This window comes from Accipiter gentilis, chromosome 1 (assembly GCF_929443795.1).
Source record: "Accipiter gentilis chromosome 1, bAccGen1.1, whole genome shotgun sequence".
Taxonomy (NCBI): domain Eukaryota; kingdom Metazoa; phylum Chordata; class Aves; order Accipitriformes; family Accipitridae; genus Astur; species Astur gentilis.
In genome coordinates this window covers 33257660-33272428 of record NC_064880.1, presented here as the reverse complement: position 1 = coordinate 33272428, position 14769 = coordinate 33257660, and the positions used below count along the sequence as shown (strand labels likewise).

Here is a 14769-nt window from a genome sequence, read left to right as displayed (position 1 = left end):
AAACTTCCTGCTTTCTGTTTTGTAGACTGTGGATTTGGGACCGGGGCGGGGGGGGGGGGCTGTGTACAGAACGTAGGGGAAAATTAAAGCATTAAAGCTTATTTATGTTTGCTGTTAGCTGTTAGTCTTCATTATATCTAAGGTGCTTATCTTTCTATCTAAGCAGAAAGATAATTAGCAGCATACGAATCAGCAGCAAAATCTTTAACTGAAAAGTTATATCAGGAGACCTTTAGCATTTATACTAAAAGAGGTTACTTTACTGAAACATTGCCAAGACGTACCTTCAAACATTTTATTAAAGTTTCTGGAGAGCCAAAGTGTGCCTGACTGGTTCTGTCTGAAGAAGAGTTCAGTCTGAGCAGATCCAGCACCACCCCAGAGGATAACATGAGTGGGTGGGTTTATATTTATAAATAAAAAAAACATGCAAAAAGTTATTGCAATGGTTCTACACATACTGCATCAGAGAGGGAATTCTTCTGATGCTATTGAGTAACAATGGTGGCACTAAAGAGGGACTGGAAAGTGATCTATTTTATTACTTGGTAGACTCTCCTGAGGACATTAAATTGTATCTTGATGGAAACTTACTTATTGCAAAATATTTTTCCTAACAGAACAACAGTTATTTAGACTTAACCTCATTATAGTTAATGTTTTAACTAAATACTAGAAGATGACTGTTACTCAGCCACCGACTGACTTGACATTTACACTCATGTTAAAAACTAATTATTCTTTATAAACTAGACTGAAAAACAGAAGAAAACCTCAGATTATCCACATTTTGGCATGCTAAACCCAGACATGTATAAAAGAGTGATTGTTATTGTTGTTTTAAATCCTATTTAAAGGAGGGATACTTTTGCAGCAAAAAAGGGAAAATGCAGCAAAATTACATTTTCTCTAGTAATAAGGTATTAAAATTTATTTGAGAGAGATGTTTCTAAACAAGTAAGTTCTTGAAAAAGAACTGGGAGACGGAAAATTAATTCCATCAGTTCATTTATATGACACATCCCTTGCTGGGCACCCTGAAAAGCTATAAGCTATACAGTTTAGCAAGAAACAAACTTCCCCATATGCAGCTAAAAAGCTAGGAAATATTTATTGTTGAAATATCCTGAAATTTTGGGTTTGGAAGGGTTTTCCTTGAAATCGGGTGATACCAGTTGAAGTGAATAATTCAGTCAATGTCCAGAAAAATATTGTAGTAGTTATTCAGAAACAGTGCATAGAATTTTAAATCTCTTTTTAACTTTAAGGTTTTCTTCGTGGCTCAATCCAACTGGTAACAATAAACATATAGGATTTAAATCTGCTAAAACTTTCTAAAAACAGACTATTAATAGCTAAAGTAAATGCGTGTAGCCAAAGTAAATGTGAGATTGTGTCAGGAAGAGAGGTCTTCTAAGTCCATTTAATTATCATGCCTTATTTGTTGAATCTACTTAATGTTTCCATGTGACTTCCCTGACCACACATCATAAAGTCCTGTTAAGCCGTTAAGTCTCTCTTCAGCAAAAACAGTTAAGTAGTTCATATCTTTGCCTCCACGGCTTGTATAGTTTAGTTTTAAGTGCCATGGAGAAAGCAGTAGGGAAGTCCACAGTGCATATATGCAGCTGCTTTTGTTTTCTGATGTTAATTGTTTCAGATACACAGATAACCTTTAACAGAAGATAGGAATATGTCTGAATATTAGAGCCTGATAAAGAACTGCAGGTTTCCTCTTGCCGCTCCGATGATATCAGATGATGGTATCATCAGACTTTTCGTATCCATTTAATCTCGTGGCAAAAAGTTTTTCATGTAGGCACCTCAAAAATGGACACAATCTTTTTCTATGCTACAGTTATTAGTACTAATATTGATAAATCTGATGTGCTAATACCTTATTTGCTGTATACTCTTAAAATCCTGCTATCTGGCAGAATCTCAGTTTCTTCTTGGCTGTTTGCCCTGGAGTACCCGAGTGCTTCACTTGGGAATACTTCAGGGAAATACTCATAATCATCTGTTCCCAACCTTGCTCTGGTTTGCGAAGCAGGTCTCATTTCTGCTAGGCTGGGCAGCAAGAAGAGGGACTGCAGTAGGTCAGGCTTCAGCTCGTCCTGGCAGAGGTGTGTAGGACTTGCATCATGTAAGCAATGCCTGAGAATGGTGATACTGAATGAGGTGACTCAGAGACTTCATCTGCATTGTGCCCTGGATTAACGTGGCCTCTTGTGTGAAGGAAACAATTGTTTTTCAGTGCTTTGAGAATATTGCTGCTTTAAAAAAGAATCTAGAGCTCAACAGCACAGTTGATATATGGATGCTGGTTGTATTTTCCATGACTGAAAATGTGTTGTGCAAAGTATTAGATGCAGCATGGTAGCCAAATTCTATTTCAAAGTGAAATGTACAGCTTTAATGACAGTTCTGCAAAGACCAATTATTTGTGTATTCTTTCTGTCCTTTATACAAGCAACACTTAATGAAGTATACACATTACTAATGTCCATCCTGCAGAGAAATGAACTGTGAAAAAATTCAAGCAAACATGTTCCAACTGTTCATACAAAAGATTGCATAAGTCACGCATTGTGTTTCCACAAAACTTTCCCCACAATTTGCTGCTGCTCAGCATGTACTTCACTTAGTTTCCTCCAATTAAAATTTGCAAACAGAAAAGCTTTCCAGTGCTGACAGACTCGTGCTTTCCCAGAGATTTGGAGCCACGTGTTCCAGGAATGGCTGGGTACACCACGCCGATACAATATAAAGGCAACGTCAATCACCTTCTCTCACTTTTTAATAGCTCCCCTCCATGGTTCTCATTCTCCATCACTAGAAATTTAAGATTAAAGGAACTTTACTATATTTCAAGTACAGTTTAATCCATTAAGATGGATCTCCTTCATAGCAATGGCGTGCTTATCATTCAGCATTTACAGAGGGACTACAGGGCTTACCAGGATTTCCTTAATTTTATGTCACATGTTGGCGATCCCCGGAATATATTCTCAATTTATTTTCCTCTTTGGTTTCAGCTCAACCAAGTGGTTGGTACTAAAATGATATGGGTGGCAGTCATTGGTGATTGGTTCAACCTCATATTTAAATGGTAAGAAGTTGGATTTATTCTAAAATCTAGTATTATTGATGATAGTTACTATGTGTGCCTCAAGTTTAGAAAACTTTCTGTGAATTATGTACTAATAGACTTTCCCCTGTAATTATAAAACAGGAATTCACAATTAAGATATTTAAGATATGTTTGAAATGACATTTTGATAAGACAAGAAGAATCTATAGAACTATTATAAAATAGTTTTGGCAATATAGCTCTTCATATTCATTGTAAGATTATTTATCATGCTTTGCTGAGGCCTTCTTATATAAAAATCTCTTTACTGCGTTTCTGCTTAATTTTATTTTATTTTTTTTGTCAGGATTTTATTTGGCCATCGCCCATACTGGTGGGTGCAAGAAACAATGATTTACCCCAATCAGTCAAGCCCATGCCTTGAACAGTTTCCTATTACATGTGAAACTGGACCAGGTAAGAAATGTTGGAGATTACATTGGTACATTGAATGTACATAGTGGCTTTTCGGGGGAGAGGATGTGACTTATGACGATCTTAAATCTCAGAACTCGTGTTTAAAATAGCACCAAAACACAGGAAGAGAAAAAGGAAATAAAATGTGATAGGTATTTGATTGCTGTATGACAAGAATGTTTACTTCATTGCCTTTAAACAGTGCAAGGGAGGGGGATTTGCTTTGAACATAACTCCTACTAGAATGAACCAGCGTATTGGAAAGGAATTTTCACAAAACTTGTGTCATAGGTTCAGAAAGAGCGATTCACTTGCTTTGTGAGGTCACTTTTAGGAACAGTCGCAGTGCCAATGACATCAGCTTCGGGAGAGAAATTCCACATTGTTTAACAGTGTTCCAGAACAGAGCAGGGGTCTGTTGAGTTTGAGGGCTTGTGCACTATTGCAAGAATTATTCAAATCACAAAAATTAGTAGGTGGTTCAGTGTAAATAACAACAGTAACAACAATCGATCACGTAATGTATCACAAGTGGAAAATGGAACCCCTCCTCCCAGAAACAGACACTGGCACTGAAGGGGCAGTGGGGCGGGGGGGTGGGGTGGGGGGGTATGTGTACAAATATATATAAAAAAAAAATCTTAAAAAAAAAATGTACCTTTTCAATGTGTTTTCACTTTATATATCTCATTGTCTTCTCTGTGGAACTCAAATGCAATACTGCTGAAGTTAAATGGGCTTGTTTGTGCAACCCGAATATGTGATATGTGAAATAACGTAAACTTACTTGGAGCTAACTGACTGAATTTAGTTAAATTCATTGTACAAGAAAATATTGACTGTGGAGATGAATGTGCTTTGTGCCACATCAATACCACTGCAAGCTTTTAAGTGCTTTGCAGATCTGTATTTTGTTAACAATATCCTGCATTATATCCCATTGTAATTGTGAACAAGAAGCTTAAGCCCTTGTATCAGGCAGGGTTTAATAATGCATAGTCTATATGTGATCTGCAGGCTGTTTCAAGTAAACTAATTTGGGACCTAACCCACAGTATTAAAGTCCTTCAGATCTTTTCAAAAGCCTTCAGAACGAGCCCATTCAGCACCATGTGATTCCAAGCCCTGGCTAAGGAACTAGTCGGTGTGTTTCATTTTGATTCATTGAACCAGCAGGCCCTTCTTCCTGTAACTTTCTTCCTGAAGTAACAGTCATTCCCATTTCTATCCAGTGGGTACCACTGTCATATCGATTCCTTATTTGGGCTTATAATGACCATATTTTCTCCCACCTCCAGATTTGCCCTTGACCATTGACAATATCTGTCACTCACCTGTTCATCATTAACAAGAGGAGGTACAGTCAGCGCAGCTGTTAGGTGCACACAGTCATTGTGTGAACCTACATGGTACTTCACCCACTTTTAAAATATGCAATTCATATGAAAAGATTAGAGAAGCAGCCAGACATGAGAAAGGCGAGTACAAATATTGCTAGGATAGCCTGAACACCAGACTGCAGCTCAACAAAAGGGAAACCTGAAGGAACTGTTTATATGACTACATGGCAAAGCAATCTAGGACCTGAATTTGGTTTGTACTTCTGGAATGAACTGAACTAAAACTCTGCAGCCATCTTTTCTCTGGTATTTGTAAGGTTTTAAGAACCTAAACCTTAAGGTGGAGCTTATGCCATTTCTTATAGGTAATTTGCAGATGAACTATGAAACATTTTCCCTAGATAACATTTTCCTAGATGACACCAAATAGGAGTTTCACAATGCTGATGTACAACATTATGATTTCCTTATCAGTAACATTTGTTCTACTGTGAGGTTTAGAAGTTTACATCTGTTATGAAAATAACAAAAGGGTTGGTAGCATGAGTACTAAAGATACTACAAGGAGAATACCAAAAATGAATGCAGGGAGCCCGAAATCATTGCACTTGTCCTCCCTAGACATTTCTGCTTTACTGCTTCACTGAAATATTCTTTTGCTTTGCAAACTACTATATAGTGCTGGGTCATAACACATTCTTCAGCCAAAATTATTTCTTCTGCCAGTAAAATAACCCTGTCCCTTTTACTTCTCTTCTGTCACCACAGGAAGCCTAGCTGTAAAAGTCTTGTATAGACAGATTCCAATGATCTAATTTTCTCTCCTTCCCTATTTAAATTTATTGAATGTAAACCTGGTGAACAGGGGAAAAGAAGTGACACAGTAATTTTAGGAATCATTTCCTTTGCATCAGGGCAGCATACTTTGGTTTTTGGTGATTTTCACAGTTGTAGGAACTTTTGTGTTTCCAGTAAAATTAAAATTTGATTTGTTAAATTAAAAAGAATTACATGTATATTATTATACCCAGACTAAAAAGAAATCACTATTGATCTCTATATGAGAGTGGGTTTCCTGTTATAGACTACTGTGGATACAGCAATTAGCCCAGTATGTTACAGCCTTGTTTCACGTGCCAATTCCACTGATAATCTGTTTCCAAGCTAGTAGACGTTGCACAACACCTTAAAATGTATAAAATAAATCAAAGTAAAGCATAAAGACACAATTCATCCATCACACTTTAGATACATTTGTAAGTTTATTACAGAACTACCTAAAATGTGAATTACCTGGACTGTAATATTACTAATGAGACACAGATCACAATCACAATTGCTAGCACCATGGTAATTGGAGAAGCAGATAAAAAGCAATTTAGAAGGGCCTTCTAAAGTTATACTGGTACTTTAGTTTAGAATGCTACAAAGAGCTAAATCTCCGTTGGTCCCCTTAATTATGAGGTAGCCCATTCAAAACCTATCTCATCTGATCCCCATATATAACTTCTACATTACATGCTACAGCCCTAACAGAGCCCTAGATGCTCTATTTTTTAAATCACTATCCAAACCTAAGTAATGCTTTCCAATCAAGATACCAGGTCACACCAATATAAGGTGGTTAAGCTGTTACCTATTTGATTTCGGACAAATATTCTGGATCTTGTATAGATGAGTCTTCTGAAAAATTCATATTGAGAAAATTAACTTTTGAGAAGCAGCTGACATTCTTTCAGCCTTTGTTAACCACTTTCTTTCTAAATGCTTAGCTGCCTGAGTAACTGCCAGTAGACGTTTTCTATAGGACATATGTTACAGTTATCAATTTTAAGCTTGAATATTTCCTTTTTGGTTTTACTAGGAAGCCCATCTGGACATGCCATGGGATCTTCCTGCGTCTGGTATGTAATGGTCACAGCAGCACTTAGCTACACAGTTAGATGGAAAGATAAATCAGCAGTTACCCTTCACAGGTCAGTGTCTTTCTGTTATTCTAACTCATACAGATATTTCTTTATATACATGTTTTGTTTTTAATAGACTTATTTTAACCAAATATTCATAGTCTGTTCTGTCCAGTTTGTAAAAAAAAAACCAACAAAACAAACTCTTTATTATGATCTACTTGAGCTGAAGAAAAAGAATATTAAGAGGATTTATCCATTTGTATAGGTTGGTATTTATTAACTCATGGTAATTGCATACAATATCTCTGAATCAGCTTCTATTAAGGGTCATATCACATCTTCAATGTTGGAAATTTTGAATTCTATTAATTGTCTTTATGTGTTGGATCTTTTGGTTAGTACATAAATTTACTGTTTTGATGGTAGTCCTTATGCCATTTTAAAGCAAATGCACGTAATGTTGGCAAAGTTCACTGTAACATGTTACTTGTCTCTGTAGGGAAGTATTATAATTGCTTTGATGGCTGTTCTTTCCAAGCCTGACAAGGTTGTTCCCATACCATATGAATTCTGTCACCAAATAATTGAACTTTTGCATTTAAGTATGACTTCATGATGAGAAATACGTTCAAGGTACTAGTGCTAATTTAACTTGCCATTGATGATTTTCATCACTAAAACCACAGTGGTGTCTTGGACCTGAAACTGCTGGAGTCTGTTCCTGTAGCCATAGATGTGGCTGCAAGAGCAACCACTCTTGTTAATATTTTATTACTGACTTCCAGCTTTTAATTGTCTGATTCTAAACTTCCTTACTTGTAAACCTCTGCTTGGTAAAACTATGAGCCTGACATGAAGGGGTCTGCTGTAAATTACTAGGTGAGATATCTTGTCTTAATTTTTAAGCATCTTCCTTTTCCCTCTTAGACTGACATGGTCATTCCTCTGGAGTATTTTCTGGATTATCCAGATCAGCGTGTGCATCTCAAGAGTATTCATAGCAACACATTTCCCTCATCAAGTTATTCTTGGAGTATTTGCTGGTAATGCTATTTTTAATTTTCAACATATATGCAAAATCTGAAAAAAAATGAAGTATAAAAAACGGCAAGAGATTCTTAGCAGTACTACTCAGCTTGCAGCTCTAGTGGTGCTCTGCACCCTCTGGAAGATCAAGGATTTGATGATAGTCTAAAGGTAAAATTTGCAAGGTAGTATGTATCTGCTGTCTTGGCAGTTCACTCAGCGAGTGAGCCCTTGTCTGTGTGCCAGTTGATGCTGACTGCATTATGTCCACACTGCCACAGACTAGTGCTATCTGGTTTGTACTGGCTGCATCTGATCTTTATCTGTGCTGCTTGTGTGGAAGGGATCAAAGAGGAAGTTGCTCCTATATGGCCCTGACCTTTCTTCTCAGGAGGAAGCTGTTTGGTTCACTTCAAATGATGTCCAGGTACCAACTAGCATGTGTGCAGTGTGGACAAGCACAGGGCCAGAGACCTGGTCAAAACAGAGAAAAAGGCAAATTAGCCATGCAAATTCCCCAGGGTGATTTAAGAAGCTAAAGTACATTTTTCAGAGTTACTTAAACGTGTTTCAAATTGGTATTTAGGGAGTTCAAACTATGAACAATCTCTCTAGTATTGATCTGATTTTAAGGAGGGTGACCAGAGCACAGAGTGAGGGCTGCCTCCTCCCATTCTCTTTCATGGTTTCAGAGCACCCTGGGTAGCACTGGCTAACAGCTTGCAGTCCTGCTCTTCCTTTCCACAACCAGGATAAAATGAGTAAGAAAGAAGATAAGTGTGTTCTGTGTCTTTTCCTTCAACTCTCAAAGCCTGTGTGGGAACTGGCATTGAATTCTGCATTGCTGGGGACAGTCTTTGAGTGAGGGACTCTCGGAAAAGGAATGTTCTAGTTTACATCTAATATTTGATAGGTTGTCATCTGGGAGATGCAGTCAGACCTAAGGTATGCTTCATATCAAAAACATGTAGTGCTTGGTATTTAATTTCTTTTGGTCCAAATTAGCAGTTTTGAGTGGGAGAAAAGGTTTTGTAATGTACTACAGAAGTGGTAAGTTGTGTGTGTGTATGTGGATATATATGTATATATATAAAATACATAGATATATTCTTCTGTCTTCAAAAGTCAAATTCTATAGGGGCACTGTAAAAAGTGCTTCTTCAAAGTACAACCGTGTTGTTCCCTGTAACACTGAGTTTCTAATCCGCAGGCATTCTTGTGGCGGAAGCATTTGAACATACCCCAGCTATTCAGACAGCAAGCTTGAGAATGTACATCAAGACAAATTTGTTTCTTTTCATCTTTGCCCTTGGCTTTTATCTAGTCCTCAAGCTTCTTGATATTGACTTGCTATGGTCTGTTCCAAAGGCCAAGAAGTGGTGTGCCAACCCAGACTGGATAAACATTGACACAACTCCATTTGCTGGACTGGTGAGGAATTTAGGTGCACTCTTTGGCTTAGGTTTTGGAATTAATTCTGAAATGTTCATCACGAGCTGCAAAGGTAAAAATAGCTGTAAGATAAGTTTCCGCATATTGTGTATAGCTGCTTCTTTAGCTACACTGCAGCTGTATAATTTTGTTAAGATACCTACTCATACTGAGTATTTGTTCTACATTCTCTCTTTTTGTAAGAGTGCAGCTATGCCTCTGACTGTAGTTGCCTTGGTTCCGTACTGTGTCCACTCGTTAATGAGGACAACTGAAAAGAAACTTAATTAGGTAAAGTTTCCAAATGGTTAGCAATGTGGGGATGGAGATGAACCGTTCAAGAACTCTCCGCAAAGGCAGTTTTGCTAACTTATTTTAACCAAGGGGGATGCCACTGCATCTTTGATGTGCTCCTGGTAAGTAACCAGTACATCCAAAATCAGTACATTCAAGAATGACTTTGGCAGCTCAGAAATATTAATTGCTGATTTTATTCATAGAAATATTGCAACCACACTGCAGTATGGTTAGAAATGACCCAATACGCTGGGTCATAACAATGTTTTACTGTATAATCAACTAGTTTATTTAGCTACTTGGTGGTCTTTTAGTTCTGTCCATCTCCAGCTAGATGGTGCTTCAAGCCTCAATTGTACATAGTGATACTCAATATTTAATTTATTTATATATAGGTATTGTGTATTAAACTGCTAGATACTGGTGTGACAGTATCACACCAACTACAACTGTACAGCTGTACCTAGGCACTGTGAAAAAGGCCAGCATAGTTATAAACAAGGCTTTAGATTTAACTTACTGAGCTTCCTGAGCAAAGCAGCTTCTGATTAAACCAGATGAGAAAAAAATAAAAGTTTATTTCAATTAGACTCTGTAGAATATATTTTTGCATTACTGTGTGGTTTTTGTCATTTTTACTTTTTGAAAGTGGTCACATAAATCATGAATGATACAGATTACACCTTTGATACTGAAAATGCATAAATACGGTATAACAAATCTTTGGGTTCTGTACATCTAAACAGAGCAACAAATGAAGAAGGTTGTCAATAACGAAATTATCTCAGCATATCACCTCAGGAATGTTGTTCATGCTCGCTTATTGCAAAGGTAAATTAGTCTAATTCTCTCAGGTCAAGAGTTGTAAGCCAGAATCACTGTTAGTCATTGTGTGAATCATGAAAATGTGATTGCAGACTAAGTCATTGAAAGTTTATATTCTTGTCAGCTTTGTTTACCTAAGCACACAAGCAACTAATATGCAAAATATATGTTTGCTATATAAACTGGATGTTCTACATAGGCAAAGGCATGTAGTTTCCATTTTTCTTCATTATTTAGCACCTACTGTTGCAAATTCCCTTTCAGTTCACAATGTTTAAGCAACGTTTTGCTGATACTATCTCATAATACTCAGTATACAAGCAACATAAGGCTATAATATGGGTAATGAGGGCTATGTATGTATGATCTGATAGCAATAAGGCTTACAAGATGTAAAGATGATATTGTTTCTAGACTTCCAATTAGTTGTGGGATAATTGAAATGGAAAGAATCTTATTTAATTGGGAAAACAAGGTGAATAGTTTTGAGTTGGCCGTTGGGAGTGAACATGATACAAATTACAGAAGCAAATCTGAAACAGGCATCTTTATTTAAGAGCCTACTAAGACTACCTTGACTTAAAAAAATTAATCATCTGGTTTTAACAGTCTGAGGAGTATTCTGCTTTATGCATCTCCTGATATCTTTTTTAATGGTTCTCTGAACTTTTTTTTCCTGCAGCAGCTGGCCTGAAACCAGTCTTTTCTATAATTGTGACTCCTTAAGCAAAATTACTAAGCTAACGGACTAGAAACAAATGATGAAGAACAAAGACAGCTATGAGAAAGATTTCTCCCGTGTTCAAGTTGCTCTGTGCTTTGTTATTCCCTACCAGTGAGGTGACCTACAGAGGCATCACAAAATGCTAGCAGGTTGGTCTAGCTGTTCTGTTCCTCACTCCTCCTGGCCAACAGTAGGGGATTCTTTGTGTGCAGTCCCCTGTGGCTCTTGCAGCAGTGTTTGGGCCTGCTGGCTATTTTAAGCTGGAAGTTACAGGCAGACATCACACTGCTAGGCTCCTACCACATGAGGGTCTGTGCTTCCCGGTACTGACAAAGACTCTTGGTGCCTCTGTTGGGATAGACACAACTGTAAAGGTAGAATGACAGCTAGCATTTCTGCAGTATTTTTCTAAGTACTGTATACAGACACGTAAGAAGACATGGGCTCTCACTCGCTTTCTTGGAGTGTCCTATTAATTCAGCCTGCAACTTCAGTGCTTCAGAGAAAGGGACAAAGACCAGCTTCCTGTCTGAACCACCTCTTGTTCTTTCTGCAACTGTTAAAACATTACTAAAACCAAGAATGGTGAGAAAACTGAGTAAGTTTAATTTTACCAGTAACTTCAGAAATTAACCTATTGATAAAGTAATGACTAGAATAAGACACCTTCTGAGCAGCTGAGTGTGTTGGGCTATAGAGTTTTGTGCAACTGCCTGAAGAATCTCCAAAGAGGGCTCCCAAAACTTCAAATGGAGTTAGCCATATCCAGAGTGGTGGGATAAACAATTGTCAGGATATAATCTTGATATTTTGATAGAATTAAAATTGTAAATCTTCATCTCTGGAAGAAAGGCAACTCAGGAGGAGTAGGGATCTTGTTAGGTCATGCAGAGAGGAAACAAGAAAGGTAAAAGCTCAGCTAGGACTCAGTCTGGCCACTATTGTAAGGAACAACAAAAAATATTTTTACAAATATGTTAACAATAAAAAGAAAGCCAACGAGAATATCTATCCTTTAATGGATACAGAAGGGAACATTGCCACCAGAGATGAGGAAAAGGCTGAAGTACTTAATGCCTTCTTTGCCTCTGTCTTTAATAGAGAGACCAGTTATCCTCAGGGTACTCAGCCCCCTGAGCTGGAAGGCAGGAGGAAGAGCAGAATATATCCCCCTTAATCCAGGAGGAAATAGTTAGTGACCTACTACGCTGTCTGGACACTCACAAATCTATGGGACCAGACAGGATCCATCTAAGAGTACTGAGGGAGCTGGCAGACGTGCTTGCCAAGCCACTCTCCATCATCTATCAGCAATCCTGGTCAACAGGGGAGGTCCCAGAGGACTAGAGGCTTGCTGATGTGACGCCCATTTACAAGAAGGGTCAGAGGGAGAATCCGGGGAACTACAGGCCTGTCAGCTTGAACTCGGTACCAGGGAAGATTATGGAATAGTTTGTCTTGAGTGCACTCACATGGCATGTGCAGGGCAAACAGGGGATCAGGCCCAGTCAGCATGGGTTTACGAAAGGCAGGTCCTGCTTGACCAACCTGATCTCCTTCTATGACCAGGTGACCCACCTAGCGGATGAGGGAAAGGCTGTGGATGTTGTCTACCTGGACTTCAGCAAGGCCTATCAGCACTGTCTCTCATGGCATACTCCTTGAGAAGCTGGCGTCCCATGGCCTAGACAAGTGTACTCTTTACTGGGTGAAAAACTGGCTGGATGGACGAGCCCAGAGGGTTGTGGTGAATGGGGTTAAATCCAGTTGACAGCAGGTCACAAGTGGTGTTTCCCAGTGCTCAGTATTGGGGCCAGTTCTCTTTAATATCTTTATCAATGATCTAGATGAGGGGATCAAGTGCACCCTCAGTAAGTTTGCGGATGACACCAAGTTGGGAGGGAGGGTTGATCTGCTTGAGGGTGGGAAGGCTCTACAGAGGGATCTGGACAGGCTGGATCGATGGGCCGAGGCCAGTTGTATGAGGTTCAACAAGGCCAAGTGCCGGGTCCTGCAACCCCATGCAGCGCTACAGGCTTGGGCAAGAGTGGCTGGAAAGCTGCCTGGCAGAGAAAGACCTGGGGCTGCTGGTCAACATCTGGCTGAATATGAGCCAGCAGTGTGCCCAGGTGGCCAAGAAGGCCAATGGCATCCTGGCCTGTATCAGAAATAGTGTGGCCAGCAGGAGCAGGGAGGGGATTGTTCCCCTGTACTCCGCACTGGTGAGGCTGCACCTTGAGTCCTGTGTTCAGTTTTGGGCCCCTCACTAGAGGAAAGACATTGAGGTGCTGGAGCGTGTCCAGAGAAGGGCAACCAAGCTGGTGAGGGGCCTGGAGCACAAGTCTGATGAGGAGCAGCTGAGGGAGCTGGGGCTGTTTAGCCTGGGGAAAAGGAGGCTGAGGGGAGACCTTATCGCTCTCTACAACTACCTGAAAGGAGGTTGTAGTGAGGTGGGTACTGGTCTCTTCTATCAAGTAACTAGCGATAGGACAAGAGAAAATGGCCTCAAGTTGTGGCAGGGAAGGTTTAGGTTGGATATTAGGAAAAATTTCTTTACTGAAAGGGTTGTCAGGTATTGGAATGTGCTGCCCAGGGAAGTGGTTGAGTCACCATCCCAGGAGGTATCCGAAAAGCACGTAGACAAGGCACTCCTGAACATAGTTTAGTGGGCATGGTTGATGGTTGGACTCGATGATCTTGAAGGTCTTTTCCAACCTAAGTGATGCTATGATTCTAAATCAGGAGCCAGCCATTTAGTTGATACAGTGAAATTGGCCTACCTGTCCCTTAGGCTTTAGTGAATTTATCCCAGTTGAAAATTATACTTCATGCCCTGTTTAATAAGATTGTGTGGCACCTTAAATAAGAGCTATCAAGTTGTTAAATATTTAAACTGTAACTTCATGAGGCTTTTGCAGCTGTTTATACAGTTAATATTTGGAACAGGTATAGAGCATATACATTTAGATGGCGATGGGCTGAACTACTCAGCCTAGTTTGGGCTGCAAGGCCCCCTTTTTAATTAAGCTTTTCCTGTGTAATAAGGAGGGTGAAAAGTGCTTGACTGATCCACTTGCTCCCTCTAATGGGATCCCAGGAGAACATTAATCTTTTCTTGACTTAGAGGTGTCCAAATTGGGATAATGTAATTCCAAAAGTCCTTCCATCTGTCTGCAGAAAGATTCTCACAAGCCAGGAATTACATGAAATGAAAGCATCCCTCACTCCTCATACAAACTAGCTGACAACTTGGCTTTACATTCAGTTCACAACATTCACTTTTGTTAATATGCAGCTTTTCTTTTTGTCCTCCCCATTCCCTGTTGCACCTTCGTCATGGAAGGACTCTGGCCACAGACAGGCTGTTCCTGCTGAGAGTAGTCTAGCTAGAGCAGGGGCTGTGTTTGCAGAACAGTTACTCAGGTGCCATCCCCAAACAGTATCATGGTTATATTTATCCAGAGGAATAGGGTGGTTGGAAAACCAGGTAATGCAGCTGCCACGGACCATGCAGAGAAACATACAGCAGGACACACCAAATGATACCGTCGGCTACTTCTGTCAAGACTAATGACTCAGGACTGGCTCTGAAAGACGTAAGCAAATGCCTTTGGGTCTGCTTAGGGGTCCTGTCACCAAGCTCCAGGGGTGGGAGATCTTACCTGT

At 39.4% G+C, this 14769-nt stretch overlaps 1 protein-coding gene across 1 annotated transcript; it reads left to right on the top strand.

Annotated features, from left to right (window-relative positions):
* The first annotated feature begins 2894 nt into the window (after positions 1–2894).
* On the top strand, positions 2895–10184 carry G6PC2 (glucose-6-phosphatase catalytic subunit 2). Its single transcript, XM_049800516.1, has 5 exons — positions 2895–3112; positions 3441–3550; positions 6755–6866; positions 7728–7843; positions 9037–10184. Exons 1-5 carry the CDS (start codon positions 2895–2897, stop codon positions 9546–9548), a joined length of 1068 nt encoding a protein of 355 aa, XP_049656473.1. The 3' UTR covers positions 9549–10184.
* The last annotated feature ends 4585 nt before the right edge of the window (positions 10185–14769 follow it).

Coding starts and splice junctions, on each gene's coding strand:
- G6PC2 (XM_049800516.1), top strand. CDS start 2,895: ATGGATCTCCTTCATAGCAATGGCGTGCTTATCATTCAGCATTTACAG. Junction 3,551..6,754: donor TACATGTGAAACTGGACCAG/GTAAGAAATGTT, acceptor TGGTTTTACTAG/GAAGCCCATCTGGACATGCC. Junction 6,867..7,727: donor TCAGCAGTTACCCTTCACAG/GTCAGTGTCTTT, acceptor TTTCCCTCTTAG/ACTGACATGGTCATTCCTCT.